The sequence below is a fragment of the Grammomys surdaster genome, unplaced genomic scaffold (assembly GCF_004785775.1).
Source record: "Grammomys surdaster isolate TR1022 unplaced genomic scaffold, NIH_TR_1.0 362, whole genome shotgun sequence".
In the NCBI taxonomy this organism is placed as follows: domain Eukaryota; kingdom Metazoa; phylum Chordata; class Mammalia; order Rodentia; family Muridae; genus Grammomys; species Grammomys surdaster.
Window position 1 is genome coordinate 5,146,872 of NW_021604781.1, and position 19,733 is coordinate 5,166,604.

The window sequence follows — 19,733 nt, forward strand, 5'->3', positions numbered from 1 at the left end:
GTCCTGTTGAGAAACTGAATCCTGAGTCATCCAGGAGCCACTGCACTTAGAGCAGCTGGAGCCACTGCACTCAGAGCAGCTGAAACTGAATCCTGAGTCATCGAGGACCCACTGCACTCAGAGCAGAAGGATTTCCAGATCCAAGAGGTGGCCTGAGTCCCAGGAGTTATTCCACCCAGGAGATTAGGAGCATAAGACCACAGAGACCTCTGGACTCTGAGGAGCTCTGCAATAAGCAAGATAACTGGAAATACAGACTCCAGTTTTACACAGTGAGGGCAGGTACCACTAGAGTTAACCAGATGGCGAAAGGCAAGCGCAAGAACATAAGCAACGGAAACCAAAGTTTCTTGGCATCATCAGTGCCCAATTCTCCCAATATAGCAAGCCCTGAACACCCCATCACACCTGAAAAGCAGGATTCAGAATTAAAATCACTTCTCATGATGATGATAGAGGATTATAAGAAGGAATTAAGTAACTCCCTTAAAGAAATACAGGAGAGTACAAGTAAACAGATAGAAGCCCTTAAAGAGGAATCACAGAAATCCCTTAAAGAAATGGAAGAAAACACAAAGAAGGAATTAAACAAAAACATTCAGGATCTGAAACTAGAAATAGAAACAATAAAGAAAGTTCAAAGGGAGACAACCATGGAGATAGAAAACCTAAGAAAGAGATCAGGAGTCACAGACTCAAGCATCACCAACCGAATACAAGAGATAGAAGAGAGAATCTCAAATGCAGAAGATACGGTGGAAAATATTGACACAGTTGTCAAAGAAAATGCAAAAAAACTCCTAACTCAAAACATCCAGGAAATCCAGGACACAATGAGAAGACCAAACCTAAGGATAATAGGTATAGATGAGAATGAAGATTCCCAACTTAAAGTGCCAGTAAATATCTTCAACAAAATTATTGAGGAAAACTTCCCTAACCTAAAGAACAAGATGCCCATAAACATACAAGAAGCCTACAGAACACCAAATAGACTAGACCAGAAAAGAAATACCTCCCGTCACATAATAATCAAAACATCAGATGCACAAAACAAAGAAAAAATACTAAAAGCAGTAAGGGAAAAAGGTCAAGTAACATATAAAGGCAGACCTATAAGAATTACACCAGACTTCTCACCAGAGACTATAAAAGCCAGAAGAGCCTGGACTGACATCATACAGACCCTAAGAGAACACAATTGCCAGCCCAGATTACTATACCCAGCAAAACTCTCAATCACTATAGATGGTGAAACCAAGATATTCCATGACAAAACCAAATTTGCACAATATCTTCCCACAAACCCAGCACTTCAAAGGATAATTGATGGAAAATGCCAACACAAGGAGGGAAACTACAACCTAGAAAAAGCAAGTAAGTAATCTTCCAACAACCCCAAAAGAAGATACAAACATAACTTTACCTCTAATAACAAAAATAACAGGAAGCAACAATCATTTTTGCTTAATATCTCTTAACATCAATGGTCTCAATTCCCCAATAAAAAGACGCAGACTATCAGACTGGATACACAAACAAGACCCAGAATTTTGCTGCATACAAGAAACGCACCTCAGTGACAAAGACAGACACTACCTCAGAATAAAAGGGTGGAAAACAATTTTTCAAGCCAATGGTCCCAAGAAACAAGCCGGAGTAGCCATTCTAATATCAAATAAAATCGACTTTCATCCAAAATTAATCAAAAAAAGATAAGGAAGGACACTTCATACTCATCAAAGGAAAAATCTACCAAGGTGAACTCTCAATTCTGAACATCTATGCTCCAAATGCAAGGGGACCTACATACATAAAAGAAACTTTACTAAAGCTCAAAACACACATTACACCTCACACAATAATAGTGGGGGATTTCAACACCCCACTGTCAGCAATGGACAGATCATAGAAACAGAAACTTAACAGAGACACTTTGAAATTAACAGAAGTTATGAACCAAATGGACTTAACAGACATCTATAGAACATTTCATCCTAAAACAAAAGAATATACCTTTTTCTCAGCACCTCATGGTACCTTCTCCAAAATAGACCATATAATTGGTCACAAAACAAGCCTCTACAGATACAAAAAGATTGAAATAATCCCTTGCATCTTATCAGATCACCACGGACTAAGACTGGTCTTTAATAATGACAAAACCAATGGAAAACCCACGTGCACATGGAAACTGAACAACTCTCTACTCAATGATGACTTGGTCAAGGAAGAAATAAAGAAAGAAATAAAAGACTTTTTAGAATTCAATGAAAATGAGGACACATCATACCAAAACTTGTGGGACTCCATGAAGGCAGTGCTAAGAGGAAAGCTCATAGCTCTAAGTGCCTACAAAAAGAAGCTGGAAAGAGCACACACTAACAAGTTGACTGCACAACTAAAAGCTCTAGAACAAAAAGAAGCAAATACACCCAGGAGGAGTAGAAGGCAGGAAATAATCAAACTCAGGGCTGAAATCAACCAAATAGAAACAGAAAGAACAATACAAAATATCAATAAAACCAGGAGTTGGTTCTTTGAGAAAATCAACAAGATAGATAAACCCTTAGCCAGATTAACCAGAGGGCACAGAGACAGTATCCAAATTAATAAAATCAGAACTGAAAAGGGAGACATAACAACAGAAACTGAAGAAATTCAAAAAATCATCAGATCCTACTACAAAGGCCTATCCTCAACAAAACTGGAAAACCTGGATGAAATGGACAATTTCCTAGACAGATACCAGGTACTGAAGTTAAACCAGGAGCAGATAAACCATCTAAATAGTCCCATAACCCCTCAGGAAATAGCAGCAGTCATCAAAAGCCTCCCCACTAAAAAAAGCCCAGGACCAGATGGTTTTAGTGCTGAATTCTATCAGACCTTCAAGGAAGACCTAATACCAATTCTCTTCAAACTATTCCACAAAATAGAGACAGAAGGAACACTACCCAATTCGTTCTATGAAGCTACAATTACACTCATACCCAAACCCCACAAGGACCCGACAAAGAAAGAGAACTTCAGACCAATCTCCCTTATGAACATCGATGCAAAAATACTCAATAAAATTCTAGCAAACCGAATCCAAGACCACATCAAAACAATCATCCATCATGATCAAGTAGGTTTTATCCCAGGAATGCAGGGATGGTTCAATATTCGGAAATCCATCAATGTAATCCACTATATAAACAAACTTAAAGAAAAAAACCACATGATCATCTCACTAGATGCTGAGAAAGCATTTGACAAAATTCAACATCCCTTCATGATAAAAGTCTTGGAAAGATCAGGAATTCAAGGCCCCTACCTAAACATAGTAAAAGCAATTTACAGCAAACCAGTAGCCAACATCAAGCTAAATGGAGAGAAACTTGAAGCAATCCCACTAAGATCAGGGACTAGACAAGGTTGCCCACTCTCCCCATACCTATTCAATATAGTACTGGAAGTCTTAGCCAGAGCAATTAGACAGCAAAAAGAAGTCAAAGGGATACAAATAGGAAAGGAAGAAGTCAAAATATCGCTATTTGCAGATGATATGATAGTATACTTAAGTGACCCCCAAACTTCCACCAGAGAACTCCTAAACCTGATAAACAACTTCAGCAAAGTGGCTGGTTATAAAATCAACTCAAACAAATCAGTAGCCTTCCTCTACATGAAAGATAAACAGACTGAAAAAGAAATTAGGGAAATGACACCCTTCACAATAGTTGCAAATAATATAAAATACCTTGGTGTGAATCTAACCAAGCAAGTGAAAGACCTGTATGACAAGAACTTCAAGTCTCTGAAGAAAGAAATTGAAGAAGATCTCAGAAGATGGAAAGATCAACCATGCTCATGGATTGGCAGGATTAATATAATAAAAATGGCCATCTTGCCAAAAGCAATCTACAGATTCAATGCAATCCCCATTAAAATCCCAACTCAATTCTTCACAGAGTTAGAAAAGGAAATTCTCAAATTCATATGGAATAACAAAAAACCCAGGATAGCGAAAGCTATTCTCAACAATAAAAGAACTTCTGGAGGAATCACCATCCCTGACCTCAAGCTGTACTACAGAGCAATAATGATAAAAACTACCTGGTATTGGTACAGAGACAGGCAGGAAGATCAATGGAATAGAATTGAAGACCCAGAAATGAACCCACACTCCTATGGTCACTTGATCTTTGACAAAGGAGCTAAAACTGTCCAGTGGAAAAAGGACAGCATTTTCAACAAATGGTGCTGGTTCAACTGGAAGACAACATGTAGAAGAATGAAAATTGATCCATTCTTATCTCCTTGTACAAAGCTCAAGTCTATGTGGATAAAGGACCTCCACATAAAACCAGATACACTGAAACTAATAGAAGAGAAGGTGGGGAAAAGCCTCGAATACTTGGGCACAGGGGAAAAGTTCCTGAACAGAACTCCAATGGCATATGCTCTAAGATCGAGAATTGACAAATGGGACTTCATAAAATTGCAAAGTTTCTGTAAGGCAAAGGACACTGTCAATAGGACAAAACGACAACCAACAAATTGGGAAAAGATCTTTACCAATCCTTCATCTGATAGAGGGCTAATATCCAATATATACAAAGAACTCAAGAAATTAGACTCCAGACAACCAAATTACCCTATTAAAAAATGGAGTATAGAGCTTAACAAAGAATTTTCAACGGAAGAAACTCGAATGGCCGAGAAGCATCTAAAGAAATGTTCAGCATCCTTAGTCGTCAGGGAAATGCAAATCAAAACAACCCTGAGATTCCATCTCACACCAGTCAGAATGGCTAAGATTAAAAACTCAGGTGATAGTAGATGCTGGCGAGGGTGTGGAGAAAGAGGAACACTCCTCCATTGTTGGTGGGACTGCAAGATGGTGCAACCACTTTGGAAATCAGTCTGGCGGTTCCTCAGAAAATTGGACATAGCATTACCCGAGGATCCAGCTATACCACTCCTAGGCATATACCCAGAAGATGCTCGAACATATAACAAGGACATATGCTCAACTATGTTCATAGCAGCCTTATTTATAATAGCCAGGAGCTGGAAAGAACCCAGATGTCCTTCAACTGAGGAATGGATTCAAAAAATGTGGTATATTTACACAATGGAGTATTACTCAGCTATTAAAAACAATGAATTCGAGAGGTTCCTAGGTAAATGGATGGAACTAGAAATTATCATCCTGAGTGAGGTAAGCCAATCACAAAAGAAGACACATGGTATTCACTCACTGATTATTGGATATTAGCCTAGAACCTTGAAATGCCCAAGATGCAACTCACAGGCCACATGAAGCCCATAAAGAAGGAAGACCAAGTGAGGGTGATTCGGTCCTTCTTAGAAGGAGCAACAAAATACTCAAGGGAGCAAATATGGAGACAAAGTGAGGGACAGAAACTGAAGGAGGGGCCGTCTCAAGACCACTCCACCTGAGTATCTATCCCATGTGCAATCACCAAAGGTAGATGCTGATGTGGAAGACAGGAAGTGCATGCTGATAAGAGCCTGATATGGATATCTCCTCAGAGGCCTTCAAGAGTCAGACATATTCAGAGGCAGATGCTCACAACTAGCCATTGAACTGATCATGGGGTTCTCAATAGAGGAGTTAGAGTGAAGACTGAAGGAGCTGAAAGGATTTAAGGCACCATGAGGAGAGCAACAATACCAACCAACCACAGCTCCCAGGGTCTAAACCACCAGCCTGAGAGCACTTAGGGGGGGATACAGGGCTTCAGCTGAATATGTAAAAGTGGAGGGCCCTGCTGGGCATAGGTGGAAGAAGAGAACCTTGACCTCATGAAGGCTGGATGCCCCAGGGGGTGGGAATTTTGAGGGTGGGGAGGTGGGAGTGGGGGGGGTAGATAGAGGTTACATCCACAGAGAAGAAGGAGGAGGGGCGAGGGGATTGGGGGTTCCGAGGGGGTGGTGGGGGATGGGGTAAGGGGACAACATAGGAAATGTAAATAAATCATCCAATAAAAAAAAAAAGAAAGAAAGCAGAAAAAAAAATAAAGTACAGGAAGGCAACACTCAAAAAAAAGAGTTCCCAAGCTCCATCTGATGTGTGACTGTGGGTTTGTGTATCTGTCTGAGTCAGCTGCTGGGTGGAGCCTCTCAGAGGACAATATGGTCCTGTCTGCAAGCATAACAGAGCATCACTCACAGTGTCAGGGATTGGTGCTTGCCCATGGACTGGGTCTCAAGTTGGGCCGATTATTGGGTGGCCATTCTCTCAGTCTCTGCTCCATCCCCTATGCCTGCCTGTCTTACAGACAAGATAAATTTTGGGTTGAAAGTTTTGTGGGTTGGTTAGTGTCTCTCTTGATACACTAGGGTTGCTGCCTGGCTACAGGAGGTGGCCTCTTCAGGTTCCATATCCTAAGTGTTGTGAGTCACACATAAGGTCACCCTATTGATTCTTGGGTGCCTTCCTTATCCCAGATCTCTGTCTCATCCTGGAGACCTCACCCCCATCATTTGCAAATTTCCATTCATTTTCATGGACATCTAGCCATCTCTTCTGTTCTTCCCCAAACCTAATTCTGAACCCCCATATCCCTTCCTCCTTAACCTCTCCCTCCCAAGTGACCTCCCTCTATCTGCCTCTTATGACTGCTTTATTCCCCCTTGTGAGTGAGATTCAAGCTTCACCCCTTGGGCCTTCCTTCTTGCTTAGCTTCTTTGGGTCTGTAGAGTATAGAAATGGTACCTGTATCTTATGGCTAACATCCACTTGTGAGTATCTACCATGCAAATTTTTTACCATGCAATTTGTCCTATTGACAGTGTCCTTTGCCTTACAGAAACTTTGAAGCTTCATGAGGTCCTATTTATCAACTGTTGATCTTATAGCCTGATTGGGTTACCTCACTCAGGATGATATTCTCAAGTTCCATCCATTTGCCTGCAAAATTCATGATGGCTTGGTTTTTAACACATGACTAGTATTCCATTGTGTAGGTATACCACATTCAGTTGAGGGACTTCTAGGTTGTTTTCAGTTTCTGGCTATTATGTATAAAGCTGCTATGAACATAATTAAGCAAGTGACTTTGTGGGATGTTGAAGTATCTTTTGTGTATGTTTCCAGGAGTTTATATAGATAGGTCTTGAGATAGAACTATTCCCAGTTTTCTGAGAAACTGTCAAAGTGATTTCAAAAGTGATGGTACAACATTGCACTCCAGCAAGCAATAAAGAAGTGTTCCCCTTGCTCTATGTCTGTGCCAACATGTGGTATCTCTTGAATTTTTAATATTATCCATTCTGAGGGTGTAAAACAGAATCTCACAGTCATTTTGACTTCCATTTCCCTGATGACTAAGGACTCTGAACAGTTCTTTAAGCGCTTCTCAGCCACTCAAGATTCCTCTGTTGAGAATTCTCTCTTTAGATCTGTTGGTTTCCCTGTGGAGTTCCTATCCATTTTGGGACCCACAATCCTTCCTCCTGTTCTTCCATAAGAGTTCCCAAGCTCCATCCAATGTGTGACTGTGGATGTCTGCATCTGTCTGAGTCAGCTGCTGGGTGGAGCCTCTCAGAGGACATGCTCCTGTGCATTTTTTAATTGGGATATTTGGTTTGTTGCTGTCTGACTTCTTGAGTTCTTTGCATATTTTTGGATATTAGCCCTCAGTCAGATGTAGGGTTGGTGAAGATCTTTTCTCAATCTGTAGGCTGTCAATTTGTCCTATTGACAGTGTCCTTTGCCTTACAGAAACTTTGAAGTTTCATGAGGTCCTATTTGTCAACTGTTGATCTTATAGCCTGAGCTATTGGTGTTCTGTTCAGGAAACTGTCTCCTGTATCAATGTGTTCAAGGGTATTTCCCACTTTATCTTCTGTGGATTTACTGTATCTGGTTATATGTTGAGGTCCTTGAGACACTTGGAATTGAGTTTTGTGCAGGGTGATGAGTACAGATCTATTTTCATGTTTCTACATGTAGACATACAGTTAAACCAGCAATATTTGCTGAAGATGCTTTTGGCTTCTTTATGAAAAATCAAGTGCCCATAGGTGTGTGTGTTTATTTGTGGGTCTTAAATTCAATTTCATTGATCAATGCATCTTTTTCTGTGCAAATACCATGCAATTTTTATCACTATTGCTCTGTAGCAGAGCTTGAGGTCAGGGATGGTGATTACTCCCAAAGTTCTTTTATTGTTCAGAATTGTTTGGGCTATCCTTTTTTTTCTATATGAAATTGAAAATTGTTCTTTCCATGTCTGTGAAGGATTATGTTGGAATTTTGATGAGTATTGCATTGAATCTGTAATATATATATATATATGTGTGTATATATATATATATATATATATTTATATATATATATATATATATATATATCAGAGATGGCAGAGTTGTGAGAACCTGCCATGGAAGGCTGCAGATTGGAAGTGGAACCAGCCCGAGAGAGAAGCATACTGCTGTCAGCAAAGCTGAAAGAGGTTGGAGATCCGAAGATTACTTTGACATCACATGGAGATGTAGAATTTGAAGTTTGTCCTGCTGGCATTTGGACTTGCTTTGATCCAGTATTTCCCGCTATACTCCCTTTCGGAATGCTAATGTACATCCTATACCATTGTATGTTGGAAGTATGGGATCTGTCTTTTTATTTTGATTTTACAGACATTAACAGTTAAGAGACTGCATGAATTTTAGAAGAGACTTTGGATTTTTAAGGAGTCTTGAGATTGTAAAAGACTATGTGCTCTTCTAGAGAAGGAATAAATACATTTTGAATGATAATGTGGCCATAAGCACTTTTTAGCCACATTTAAATGTTTAAACCCAAAAACCAACATTTAAAAAAAAAGTCAGATATGGTGGCATGTACTTATAACCCCAGCACTAGAGGCAGAGAAAGAGGCAGGCAGATCACTGGAGTTCACTGGCTGGACATCTATGAGAGACCCTGTCTCAAAAATAATGGTGAACAGCACCTGAAAGACAATATCTGAGACTGTCCTTTGGATTCTACCCTCACATATATACATATACACATGTGCACCTGCATACATAAGCAGTCGCACATGTGTATCTGCATACATGAACACACACACACACACACACACACACACACACACACACACACACAAACACATAGGCTTTCCCTTAATATTGCAAATCTCAAAGCCACAGCCCCACCCAGACCAACCTGGATACTACACAAAAAAATAGTCTCAAGATAATTTATTCCAAATTTTAATATAAACAAGTAATTAGCCTGTATTATACATGCAGAACAATTTCACTCCCTCCCCTCCCCCCACATACACACAAAAAAAGGCATATTCTGTACATGATGCTACTTGGCTCTCGTAGGAAAATGTCACTGTGCTTTGGGTGGGTTTTGTGTTTCTGCATTTTCTGCAGTGCTATGGCACATTTGATCCCACACTGCTGACACATGGGCCATAGCCACCCAGGCACATAAAGGGGAAAGGAGCAGCAACTTTGATACAAAGGATAAGGGCCAAACAAGCCATTCCTGCACATGTGAACGGACACACACACAACATGTGAACGGACACACACACAACTGAGGGCCTACCCTTCCTTCTCAAATAATAAGGGTTCTAGGACCTTGATCTAATTTTTAACAAGTTTTTGTTGCTTCTTAAATGTCCCACATACAGATAAAAATTTAACCAGAGACTGATTCTGTATCCTGATTGGTATCAAGTTAGCTCAAATACTCATTGATTTCCATTTTTTGAGTACTAACTAAGGATGCATATGCCTTCAGTCATGGCCTCTTAAAAGACCACTGTATTATTTTGTGTAGTTTAAACAGCAAGTGATAATCTGTTACTCCTATTCCCCAACTTCATCTCTTGTATAAATTCATATTCTGAGGAACATTCTGGAAGGTTTTCTAAAATGACTCTATGCTATGTGCACCATTCACACAAAATCAGCACTATTCTTTTCCCATTGTCTGACAAAACCATAATTTTTGAAGAGCCTATGTTGTCAAGAATTCATCAGCTAGAATCCGGAATACATCCACCTATCATAAAGTGGAAGAACCATTACTAGAACGACCATCATTCATTTACCAAGATCACCAGTATGGACTAGACTCTCACAGTGATCCTGCCCACTGGCCAGTATTACGGTGGGTTTCAAATAAAATTACAGTCCTTAACCCAATAATCACTCTGCATGGTAGAATGTCTGTCCTGATAGGTAGGAAGGGTAATCTTTGCTTGTGTTGGTGGCACCACTCTCAGCTGCCACAGAATACAGCTCAGCTCTTCCTGCCAATCTCCACACACTCCTAAATTGTGCTCAGCCTAAATCCAGAAAGCCATCAGGGCTCTTCCCTTCCAGCTAGCTCCAAACGACAGGGAACCATTTAGAAGGGATCCAAGTACATGAGCATTTCTTGATGTGTGCTTGACATCATTGAACCAGACAGGAAACATGTCCACTGCTATCCTGGAAGAAATAACTGCATGGCTTTCACCATGATCATAAAAGTGGTTTTAAAATAATGAGACAGCTTCCAAAACACACAAGAACTATCCATGTAACTTGGTTTTGTTGCTTTTTTCTCTCTCTCACCCATCACTACAAACTCCCAGGGTAACCATGACTTTCTAGGTCTCAAGATTGTTTTCTTACAAAGCTAACATCATCTGAAACCAAAATGAGTCTCATGACCCAAATAGCTACTCGTTTGCTTCCCGGCCACAGTAGATATCAAAATGAAATTAGTGGAGCCCTGTTTGGTAGGGTCACTCAAGTTGGTGCACCTCTCCAGAAAAGATGAAAAAGAACAAATTTTCAAGGATGGTGTCCTAAAGTGAAATAGCATGGCAAAGGTTGAAAGTGGGAGCCATGCTGGCCCTGCCTTGATTTCCAGAGTTCTCAAAACTCCACAAGGCCAAACAGTGTCAGCTTGAAGTCAACCAAACCCCAGCATAGGGTTCCTATTTTAGGAAGAGATGTTCAGGAAAGTGATAGGTTTTGTATTAAGAGTTCCCCCAAATAGCCTTGCATTTGTGTAGGAGGTACTCACAAACTGCCTCATGGGTCTAAACAGGGTAAGAAATAATGGTCAGAGAACCCAGATTCCCTTTGCATCCAGGTCTGGGGGGATTTCATGTGACATCTTAAGGTGCTGGCTCACAGCCTCACCAGTAAAAGAAATACCCACTTTTCACCAAAAGACCTTAGATCGGGGGCCTCGAAAAGAGGCTGAATCATGATAACCTGAAGTGTGGCTTGCGTGTGAGGAGTGTGCAGTCAACAAATGGGTTTTACAAGGAGGTTATATTCAGAAGAATATCAGCAACAAGAAGACACTGGGTTCACAAGAAGGCTCTGGCTTTTTAGTCCCAACTTCTCTCCTTCAAGATTCTTCCTAGTCCCTGGCACTTAAAAATCAACTGGTACACAGCTCCCCAACTTGGAGAATGATTCAGCCAGAATCGTGAAGCTTCAACGTCTGTTACTGAACCACATCCTAATAAGACACTGAGGTAGACTGTACTGAGAAGAAGGAAAAAAAATGACCCACACTCACCTGTTTTTATTTTTCCTTGATAAAAAAAATTTACATGCATACCTTTTTTTTACAAAAGTGATTTTCAAGAGTGATTTTATATATTAAAATAAATACTTTCCCCAGTACTATAAGAAAACCTTTTGAATTAGAAAGTTGTGAAAATCTCTGCTAGTATAGCATCACTACAAATTTACTGTGAAAAAGGAAAACAAACAAAAAATATCCAGACCTATGGTGTCTTCCATTGATGCACAGACCCTCTATTTACAAAGTGTTTTGGGGTAAAATTAACTGTAACTCTTGCTTCTTGTACCAGTCATTGAGTTCCCTGGTAACATTTTAACATGCTACAATTTTTCCAATATAAATTTGGCAGCAATTGGCAACCAGGATTTATGTTTACTTGTGTTCTCAACCTAGAATCAAGAGGGTTTTGGGGTGGCCAGTGTGTCTTTATCTCACTTCTCCTAGGGGAGAAGAAGGTATCAAATATTTGTGGGGAAATGCACGCAGGAAAGAACCTCTGGGAGGATTTTGAGTTCACCATAGTTGTTTCTTTTACTTGAGCAGCTGTGGTTTTATGCAAAGAGAAGCTGTGAGTCCATGTCCTTTCACGAGTTCTTGATGGTGAGAAGAAAGTCTCTGATGTTTTCTCCTCCAGACTTGAGTCTCTAGAGTCTGAAACATAAGCACCTGAGAAATACACTCAGGCACTACATCTGGCCCAAGCTGAGGTCCGTGGGCACCAAGAGCAGCTGTGGGAGTTTAGTGTGGAGAATAGCCAGACGCCCCAGAGGTGGAGGAGACCGACAGGGATATGAAGGTTCACCTCCTTATATATTGCTTAGTGTTCTCAGAGTCCATCTGTGTCATTGGTCTTTGGGATCTGAGTTTAGTGTGTTTGTACAATGACTGAGCAAAGTGTAGGCCTTGAAGAAGTGAGGTACACAGCAGAGGAAAACCAGATGAACACCGGTGTTCTGGAAGGCCATCTCAGCTCCAGGTAACCACCAGTGTATCCAAGAAAGAAACATCCAGTCAGTGTTACTATCCGAACCAGTCAAAAATCCAGTTACCTACAAACTCCACAAGAACTCACCGAGTCCTAAAGGGCTAGCAGCTAATGTGGTATAATTCCCAGAAAAATATGTGTTTCAAAGACCAAACACAGAGGCCACTCACGTATTGTCCTGTCTCCGCACACAGGCAGATGCACCCACTACTTCCCCTGCTCCCAAGGAAATAACTTATTAGGCTCATGCCAGAGATTCCATAAGCTTTAAATACGTTACAAATATATTCTCAAAATTGTTGCTTTACTTCCTTCTACAGTGTGTGTGTGTGTGTGTGTGTGTGTGTGTGTGTGTGTCCTTTGCATTGTGTGGTCTTCCAAAGATCCTCAATGAATCCAGACCAAATAATCCTCCCTCTGGTTTTGGAAAACATCACCAAAGGGTAGGGGAAGAAGACACCTGAGCAAGACTTCTGACGTGACTGAGAAGAACCTCTCAACGGCACAGACTCTCAGTTAATAAGAAGGAAGAGGACAATATAAGGTCACACACTCCAAGCAGCAGGAGCTTCAGGAGCCAATTCACCAAGCATCAGTCGCAGAGAATATTTTACATACACACAGCCCCACCCCACCCCACCCCGTGATCTCTAACCTGGACACAACACACACACAAATGCACACAGGTGTGCAGATGAGCACACACTTAGGAGTACACACCCTTTCCCAAAATAAAATATGAAAGCAGCAGCTATTGGTCAATTTTAGGAACTGATTTTGTGAATGAGGAAAAAAATAAACTAAAACAAAATAAAATCCTTCTCTCAGATTAATGAACCCTCCCCAAAGCCCAACCCTGAAAAGCATGTACTTCTAGAACCAGGTTCTGTAGGTCAGGTTTTGTTTTCTGTCTGTTTCTTCTTTGCTTTCTGACTTGTGATCCATAAATAAAGTCTGTCGTTGATAACTAACTACAACTCAGACACTAGCAAAAAACGAAAAATATCTGTAAAAACAGGTGCATTCTTCCAAACTATGAGGAAAACAACACCACCAACAACAAAATCTTGGTTTGATACGGTGGGGGCAGGGAAGGGAGTACGGAAAGCCCAACCCCTCTAGGTTCACAGTTAGCCCTCCACAGACTCGCAGGGTTGGCAATCACGCTTGTGTGTTTTCAGGTCAAAAGACAAACAGAAATGTGTATGAACTATCTCTGAGCTCAGTTTCACATCTGGGTAGAGTCCTGATAATCCTGAGTTTCCTGGAGGCAGTCAAACTACAGAAGAGTTTTAAAAAAGAAAGAAAGAAAAGACTCCTTCCCCCCGAGAAGGTGCTGTTAGGAAGGATTTGACCTCGGCAGGGTGAGGACACGCCCATTCTTCTTGCCCCCATTCATGTGGGTGTAGGGGATGTGTTCGTCATAGGTCCGTTTGATGCTCAGAGAGGACCCTCCCTCCCGGCCCCCAGCCTCTTCTCTCTGACAGTGAGAGGAACGATCCAAGGGGACATTCTCCATGTCCTCGAACTCCAGCTCCAGCTCCTCACTCTCAGGTGCCTTGTTCTCCTCACTGTAGAAGAAGGAAACTTCTGGAAAGCTGGGGTGGAGGTCATCCTTGAGCAGGTTGACGATTTCCAGGAAGGTTGGCCTCATCTTGGGGTTGAACTGCCAGCACATGCGCATCAGGTCAGTGCTGTGGGGACAGGAACCAGGGTGGATAAGTTTCAAGGTGCAATCAGGCTGCTCCTTCCTATACTGCCCCACTACAGACCACACTTGAGTAGCGGGAGTCCTTGCCTTGGCTCTGGCCGTATGCACAGATGGTAGTCAAGGCTGGGTCAACAGTTCTAGCGGAACTGAAAGATGGTTTTGGAAAGCAAGCCAGCCAGACGTGGTAGTGCGTGCCTGTTATCCCAGCTACTCTGGGGGTCTATCAGGTTAGAGTGACTTTTATCTTAGTGAGACCAGTGTCTCTAAATAAAAAGTACAAAAAGAGAAAATGCTCAGTGGAGGAAGAGGAAGGGCAGAGGAAGAGAAAAAAAAGAAGGGGAAATAGATAGAAAAAGAAAAAGGGAAAGGAAAGAATGGGAAGGGAAGAGGAAAGAGATGGGAAAAGAAGGCCAACAACGGAGCCCAAGAAGCTGCCAACTGGGAAAAGAGCCCCAACTGAGGAAAGGTTTAGATTAGGTTGGGTTATGAATATAAGTCTGGGGGTTTGTCTTGATTGTTCATTGATGTGGGAAGACCCAGCTCATTTTGGATAACAGCACACACTGGGCAGGGGCCTCCTGAACTTCATGAGAGTGTGGAGTGCAAGCTGAGAGCAAGCAAGCAAAGTCCCATACACTTATCTCTCAGCTCCTGACAGAGGATGCAATGTGACTAGCTGCTTAAGTTTCTACTTTGACTTGCCCATCAGTGATCCAACTAAATCCTTCCTCCCCTAGATTGCTTTTGGTCAGGTTTCACTGTGGCAACAGAGATTTTTAAAAAGGACAGAAACTGGAAAGACATCGTACATCATTTTATCACAATGCACTCCCTGTCTCTGATGCCTCGGCAGTTGGTGTGTTTCATTTGCAGAGGCTTACCCGTACCCCACAGTTATTCTAGGCTTAAAGCCCCGTCAGGGTGGTATCCTTGAACCTTGGCAGGCATAACTATATGGGCTAAATACAGGGAGCGAGTTTCCAGCTCATTCAAAGGAAAATGCCAGGAGTGGTGGAGCCCGGCGAGCATGGATTGAGACCTCTGAAATTATGAGCCACACTAGAATCTCTCCCACTTTAAGTAGAACTTCTCAGGCATTCCCTAGCAGTGATAGCCCCTACGTATGGTCTCACCGACGCATCTATGCAATGCCTATGACTATATTCAAGCTTCAACCACACGGGGCCGCTGTGTTGTCACTATTTACAACAGAACCTTTAAGGAGAGGTTGTGAACCTCTGCCCTGGGGCTTAATTTCCATTCCAATTGCTATGATGATAAAATGCCCCCATAAAAGACACAGGGGTGAAAGTTAATCTTAGTTCTCAATTCCAGGCTGCAGTCTATCAGGGTGGGGAAGTTAGGGTAGTAGGAACTTAAAGTCACAGCGCACGCAGTCAAGAGCAGATAGAGAATGAATGACTGCAAGCATGCTTGCTTTGCTTGCTTTCTCTACTTTGTAGAGTTCAGGACCTTCTGCATAGGAAATGGTGCCATCTACAGTGCCATAGTAGGTGACATCAATGAACATAAGACAATACCCATTAGACATGCCCATGGGCCCATGTTGTCTAGACAAGTCCTTGATGACAATTCTAGCCTGTGTCAACTTGACAATTAAAACGAATCATCATAGATAAATTCCCCAATTCTCAACCAGTTACAAACTGATCTCGTTAGGAGAAGGCCCTGATGAGGCAATGTTCAGAAAATTTTGAATATAAAGAGATAAATAAAAACACAAGACAAATCCAAGCATGTACATGGAAACAGATACAAACACAAATATGTTTATGAAGATTTGATATGTGAGGCTGAGGGATGGCTTAGTCGGGGAAAATGCTGACCCCTCAAGCCCGAGGACTGGAGTTAGATCCTCAGAGCCTACATAAAAGAAAATGTACACATTTTGGGATGAAGAGATGGCTCAGTGGATAAGAGCACGGGCTGCTTTTCCAGAGGACCCAGGTGCAATTCCCAGCACCTGCATAGCAGCTCACAACTGTCTGTAACTACAGTTCCAGTGGATCCAACACCCTCACACAGACATACATGCAGGAAAAACACCAATGCAAGTAAAGTAAAAATAAATATATTTTTTTAAATGTACACATTTACAATCCCAGGGCTGGGACAGTAGAGGAAGGAGGATCCTGGGGACTCAGTGGCTGGCCAGGCAGCCTAGCTGAGTCAGTGAGCAGCACACCAAAGGTCATGTCTCAATGGAGATGAATAGTATTTCTAAGGATGATGCTCTCCACACAGATGTACACACAGGTTTACATAAATGCATTAAAAAAATATTTAAGGAGCTCAAGAGATGGCTCATGGTTAAGAGCATTTGTTTCTCTTGAACTTGACTAAGGTTTAGTTCCTGGTACCCATGAATTGATTCACAAACACCTGTAATTCCAGGTCCAGAGGATCTAATACCCTCCTCTAGTGGCCTTTGGCACCCAGTATATCTTTCATGAACATACATGTAGGCAAACGCTCATATACCTAAGGTAAAAATAAATCTTTAAAATGGATTTTATATGCAAACGTACGCATGGCACATGCACGGCATACATATATGTAAACATAAGCACATATGTAGGCACATGTGAAAATGAAAGAGGGCATCCAAGATGCAGTATGCAAATACAAGCCTGGATGTCAAGGCATGCTAGATAAACATATGTGGGGATAAGACCTGCAAACCAAACCCACGCATATACCTAAAATGTACAGACACAAAACATATGTAATATGCAAATCCTCACACACTCCAGATCTTTTCTGTACTTACAGTCTCTCTGGACAATTGTCAGGGGGCTCCAGATAGCCTCCATCCATGACAAATTTCAGCACCTGTTCATTAGACAGGCCTTGATAAGGTTGTTCAGCCAGGCTAGTGATTTCCCAAAGGACCACTCCAAAGGACCTGCCAATGACAATTGAGAGCAGTAAACAAAGAAGCCAACAAAACATACAACCGTCTCTATCTCAAGTACATTCATTCATACCTCTTCTGGCTTACTAGAACTTTGTTGACCAATTCATAGAACAAGTGGTGGTCCGAGGTGATATCTCAGTTGGCAAAGTCCTTTCCACCAAAACATGAGTACCTAAGTTCAATGCCCAAAACCCACGTAAAGAGCTGGATATGCAGGCCAGCAAGAGACCTCAGTGGGCAGCACTAAGCCTGACGGCCTGAGTTAAATCCCCAGGATCCATATGGTAGTGGGAGGAGAGAACTGACTCCCAAGTTGTCCTTTGACTTCCACATATATGCCATAGCATGGACCCCCCCAATCACACACACACACACACACACACACACACACACACACACACTGATTTATATTATAATTCATGAAGAAGTTTTATAAGACTATCCTCAATCAATACATAAAGGTAGCCATCTAAGAGAACCCAGACAGAACCCTTCATGTCTATCTGTGGAAGGCAGGCTTCCCTCTCTCAGCTCCTGATGACCACGTTAGTGGGACACCCGTCGGAGTTTGAGCCCAGCACCAACATCCGCCCATGTATGCATAACTCACCACATATCAGAAGAAGCAGTAAAGACTCCATCCTTCAGGGACTCAGGTGACATCCACCTCACAGGCAGCAGTCCCTTGCCCCCCTTCCGGTAGTAATCTGTCTCGTAGATGTCTCTTGTCATTCCAAAGTCTGACAACAAACAGTGCACAGGTTTTTCAGGTCATCCTCCCAGCATCTTGAGTGCTCCACCCCTCAAAGCACCACTAGAGCTCCTGTGGGTGGCAAGCAAACTCACCAAGAGGGGATTCTTGAGGTGTATGGGAAGAGGTGGATGGAGAATAGGGGCTGTCATCTTTCCCACCTACTCCTTCCCCTATGTCCCAAACAGACCCTCTTCCTTCTTCCAGGTAATCTGCTGCTCCCTCAACTAAACTTGGGGTCTCCTTTTGACCTTGCCTCTTGCTGACACTCCCAAACAGTGGGCAAGCAAGCCTTCCTGCTTCTCCATCTGTCTCTCTAATCCACCTCACTTCTCACTACCCTTGTATAATCTAGGCTCACCTCCACATCTCCCCTGTACATCCTCCAACATCCTACTACACAAGGTGGCTACGTGAATAGAGCATACTCCTTCCAGTTCTCATTGGTTTTCTCTTTCTTCCTTCCTTCCTTCCTTCCTTCCTTCCTTCCTCCCTCCCTCCCTCCCTCCCTCCCTCCCTCCCTCCCTCTCTCTCTCTCTCTCTTTCTTTTCTTTCTTTCTTTCTTGAGACGAGCTCTCACATATTTCCAGGGTAACTTTGGACTTGCCACATAGGTGAAGGTGACATTGAGTTTTTGATCTTCCTGCCTCTATCCCCCCAAGTGTCCAGATATATGCACTGTCACACCTGAGTTTTGTGGGGTTTGTGGGGGTTTTCTCGTTTTTTAATGTACGTCTTTAGGAGCGATCATAAATACAGAATCATGTCCCATCTTCCTTCATATAGTTCATGCAGGTTGATGTCTTTGGGTATATTCCTGTATGACTCCAATGGTTATGTAGAAAAATATCTCCTGGAATCATACATAGGCTCATCTCCCTACTTGCTTCCTTAACTAATGTGTGTGTGTGGGGGGGGGTTGGGGATCTTTATGAGACCTTGCCTGTTCCTGATTCTCACTGGTTTTGTAGAGGAGAGGCAAATCCTATGGCTTACAAAGCTCTTACATACCTGCTTCTTGGCTTTCAGTTTAACCTCACCGGTCACTGTCCTTGAGTCCCTCTATACCCATCTTATCCACACATTCCAACTAGCAATCTAAGCATTTAGCATCTGCTTCTGCTATCTCTTGCTTCTGCATTCTCTGACTTAATCTTTGGTCTTGTTGGGACCTCTGCTAAGTTTTATAGTAAGTTTTAACTGCCATCTCAGCACAAGCCAGAGTCACCAGACAGAAGCCTCCACTAAAGAATTACCTCTATCAGATTGGCCTATGGGCATGTCTATGGGGGATGTCTTGATTGTTAATTTATATAAGAGAGCTAAGCTCACTGTGGGCATCACCATTCCCTTGGAAGAGACTCCTGGGCTATATATAAAAGCTAGCTAAGTAAAAGTCAGAGCAAATCAGCAAGCAGCATTCTTCTATGATTTCTATTTTAAGTTCTTTCTCTGATTTCCCTCAGAGATAGACTATGAGGTGAAACAAATTCCTTCCTCCCCAAGTTGTTACATTTATTTACTAACTTATTCTTGATAGAAACTAAAAGGAATCTAGAACAGAAATGTTAGCTTTCTGGGTTGAGAAAACGCCCAGAGAGGGTAAAAGGTTTTTTTCAGGCAGCATAAGGATCTGAATTTAGGACCTAAGAATCTGCCATGCCACCCACATCCTTCAATACACACTACACACACACGCACACGCACACACATACAAAATCTCTCTCTCTCTCTCTCTCTCTCTCTCTCTCTCTCTCTCTCTCTCTCTCTCTCTCTCTC

The 19,733-nt window shown here is 42.1% G+C and overlaps 1 protein-coding gene across 3 annotated transcripts in view; it reads right to left on the minus strand.

Moving 5' to 3' along the window:
* Positions 1 to 9,215: 9,215 nt before the first annotated feature.
* Insr (insulin receptor) overlaps positions 9,216 to 19,733 on the minus strand; it is a 132,759-nt gene continuing 122,241 nt past the window's right edge. For 2 of the 3 annotated variants that reach the window (XM_028779717.1, XM_028779716.1), the window contains 3 exons: positions 17,814 to 17,943; positions 17,057 to 17,191; positions 13,202 to 14,248 (listed from right to left, as the gene is read on the minus strand). In XM_028779717.1, coding sequence (XP_028635550.1) covers positions 13,894 to 14,248; positions 17,057 to 17,191; positions 17,814 to 17,943 — 620 coding nt within the window. In that variant the 3' untranslated portion in view covers positions 13,202 to 13,893. Of the gene's footprint in view, positions 14,249 to 17,056; positions 17,192 to 17,813; positions 17,944 to 19,733 lie in introns of all 3 variants that reach the window. The other variant, XM_028779715.1, reaches the window with a different exon arrangement.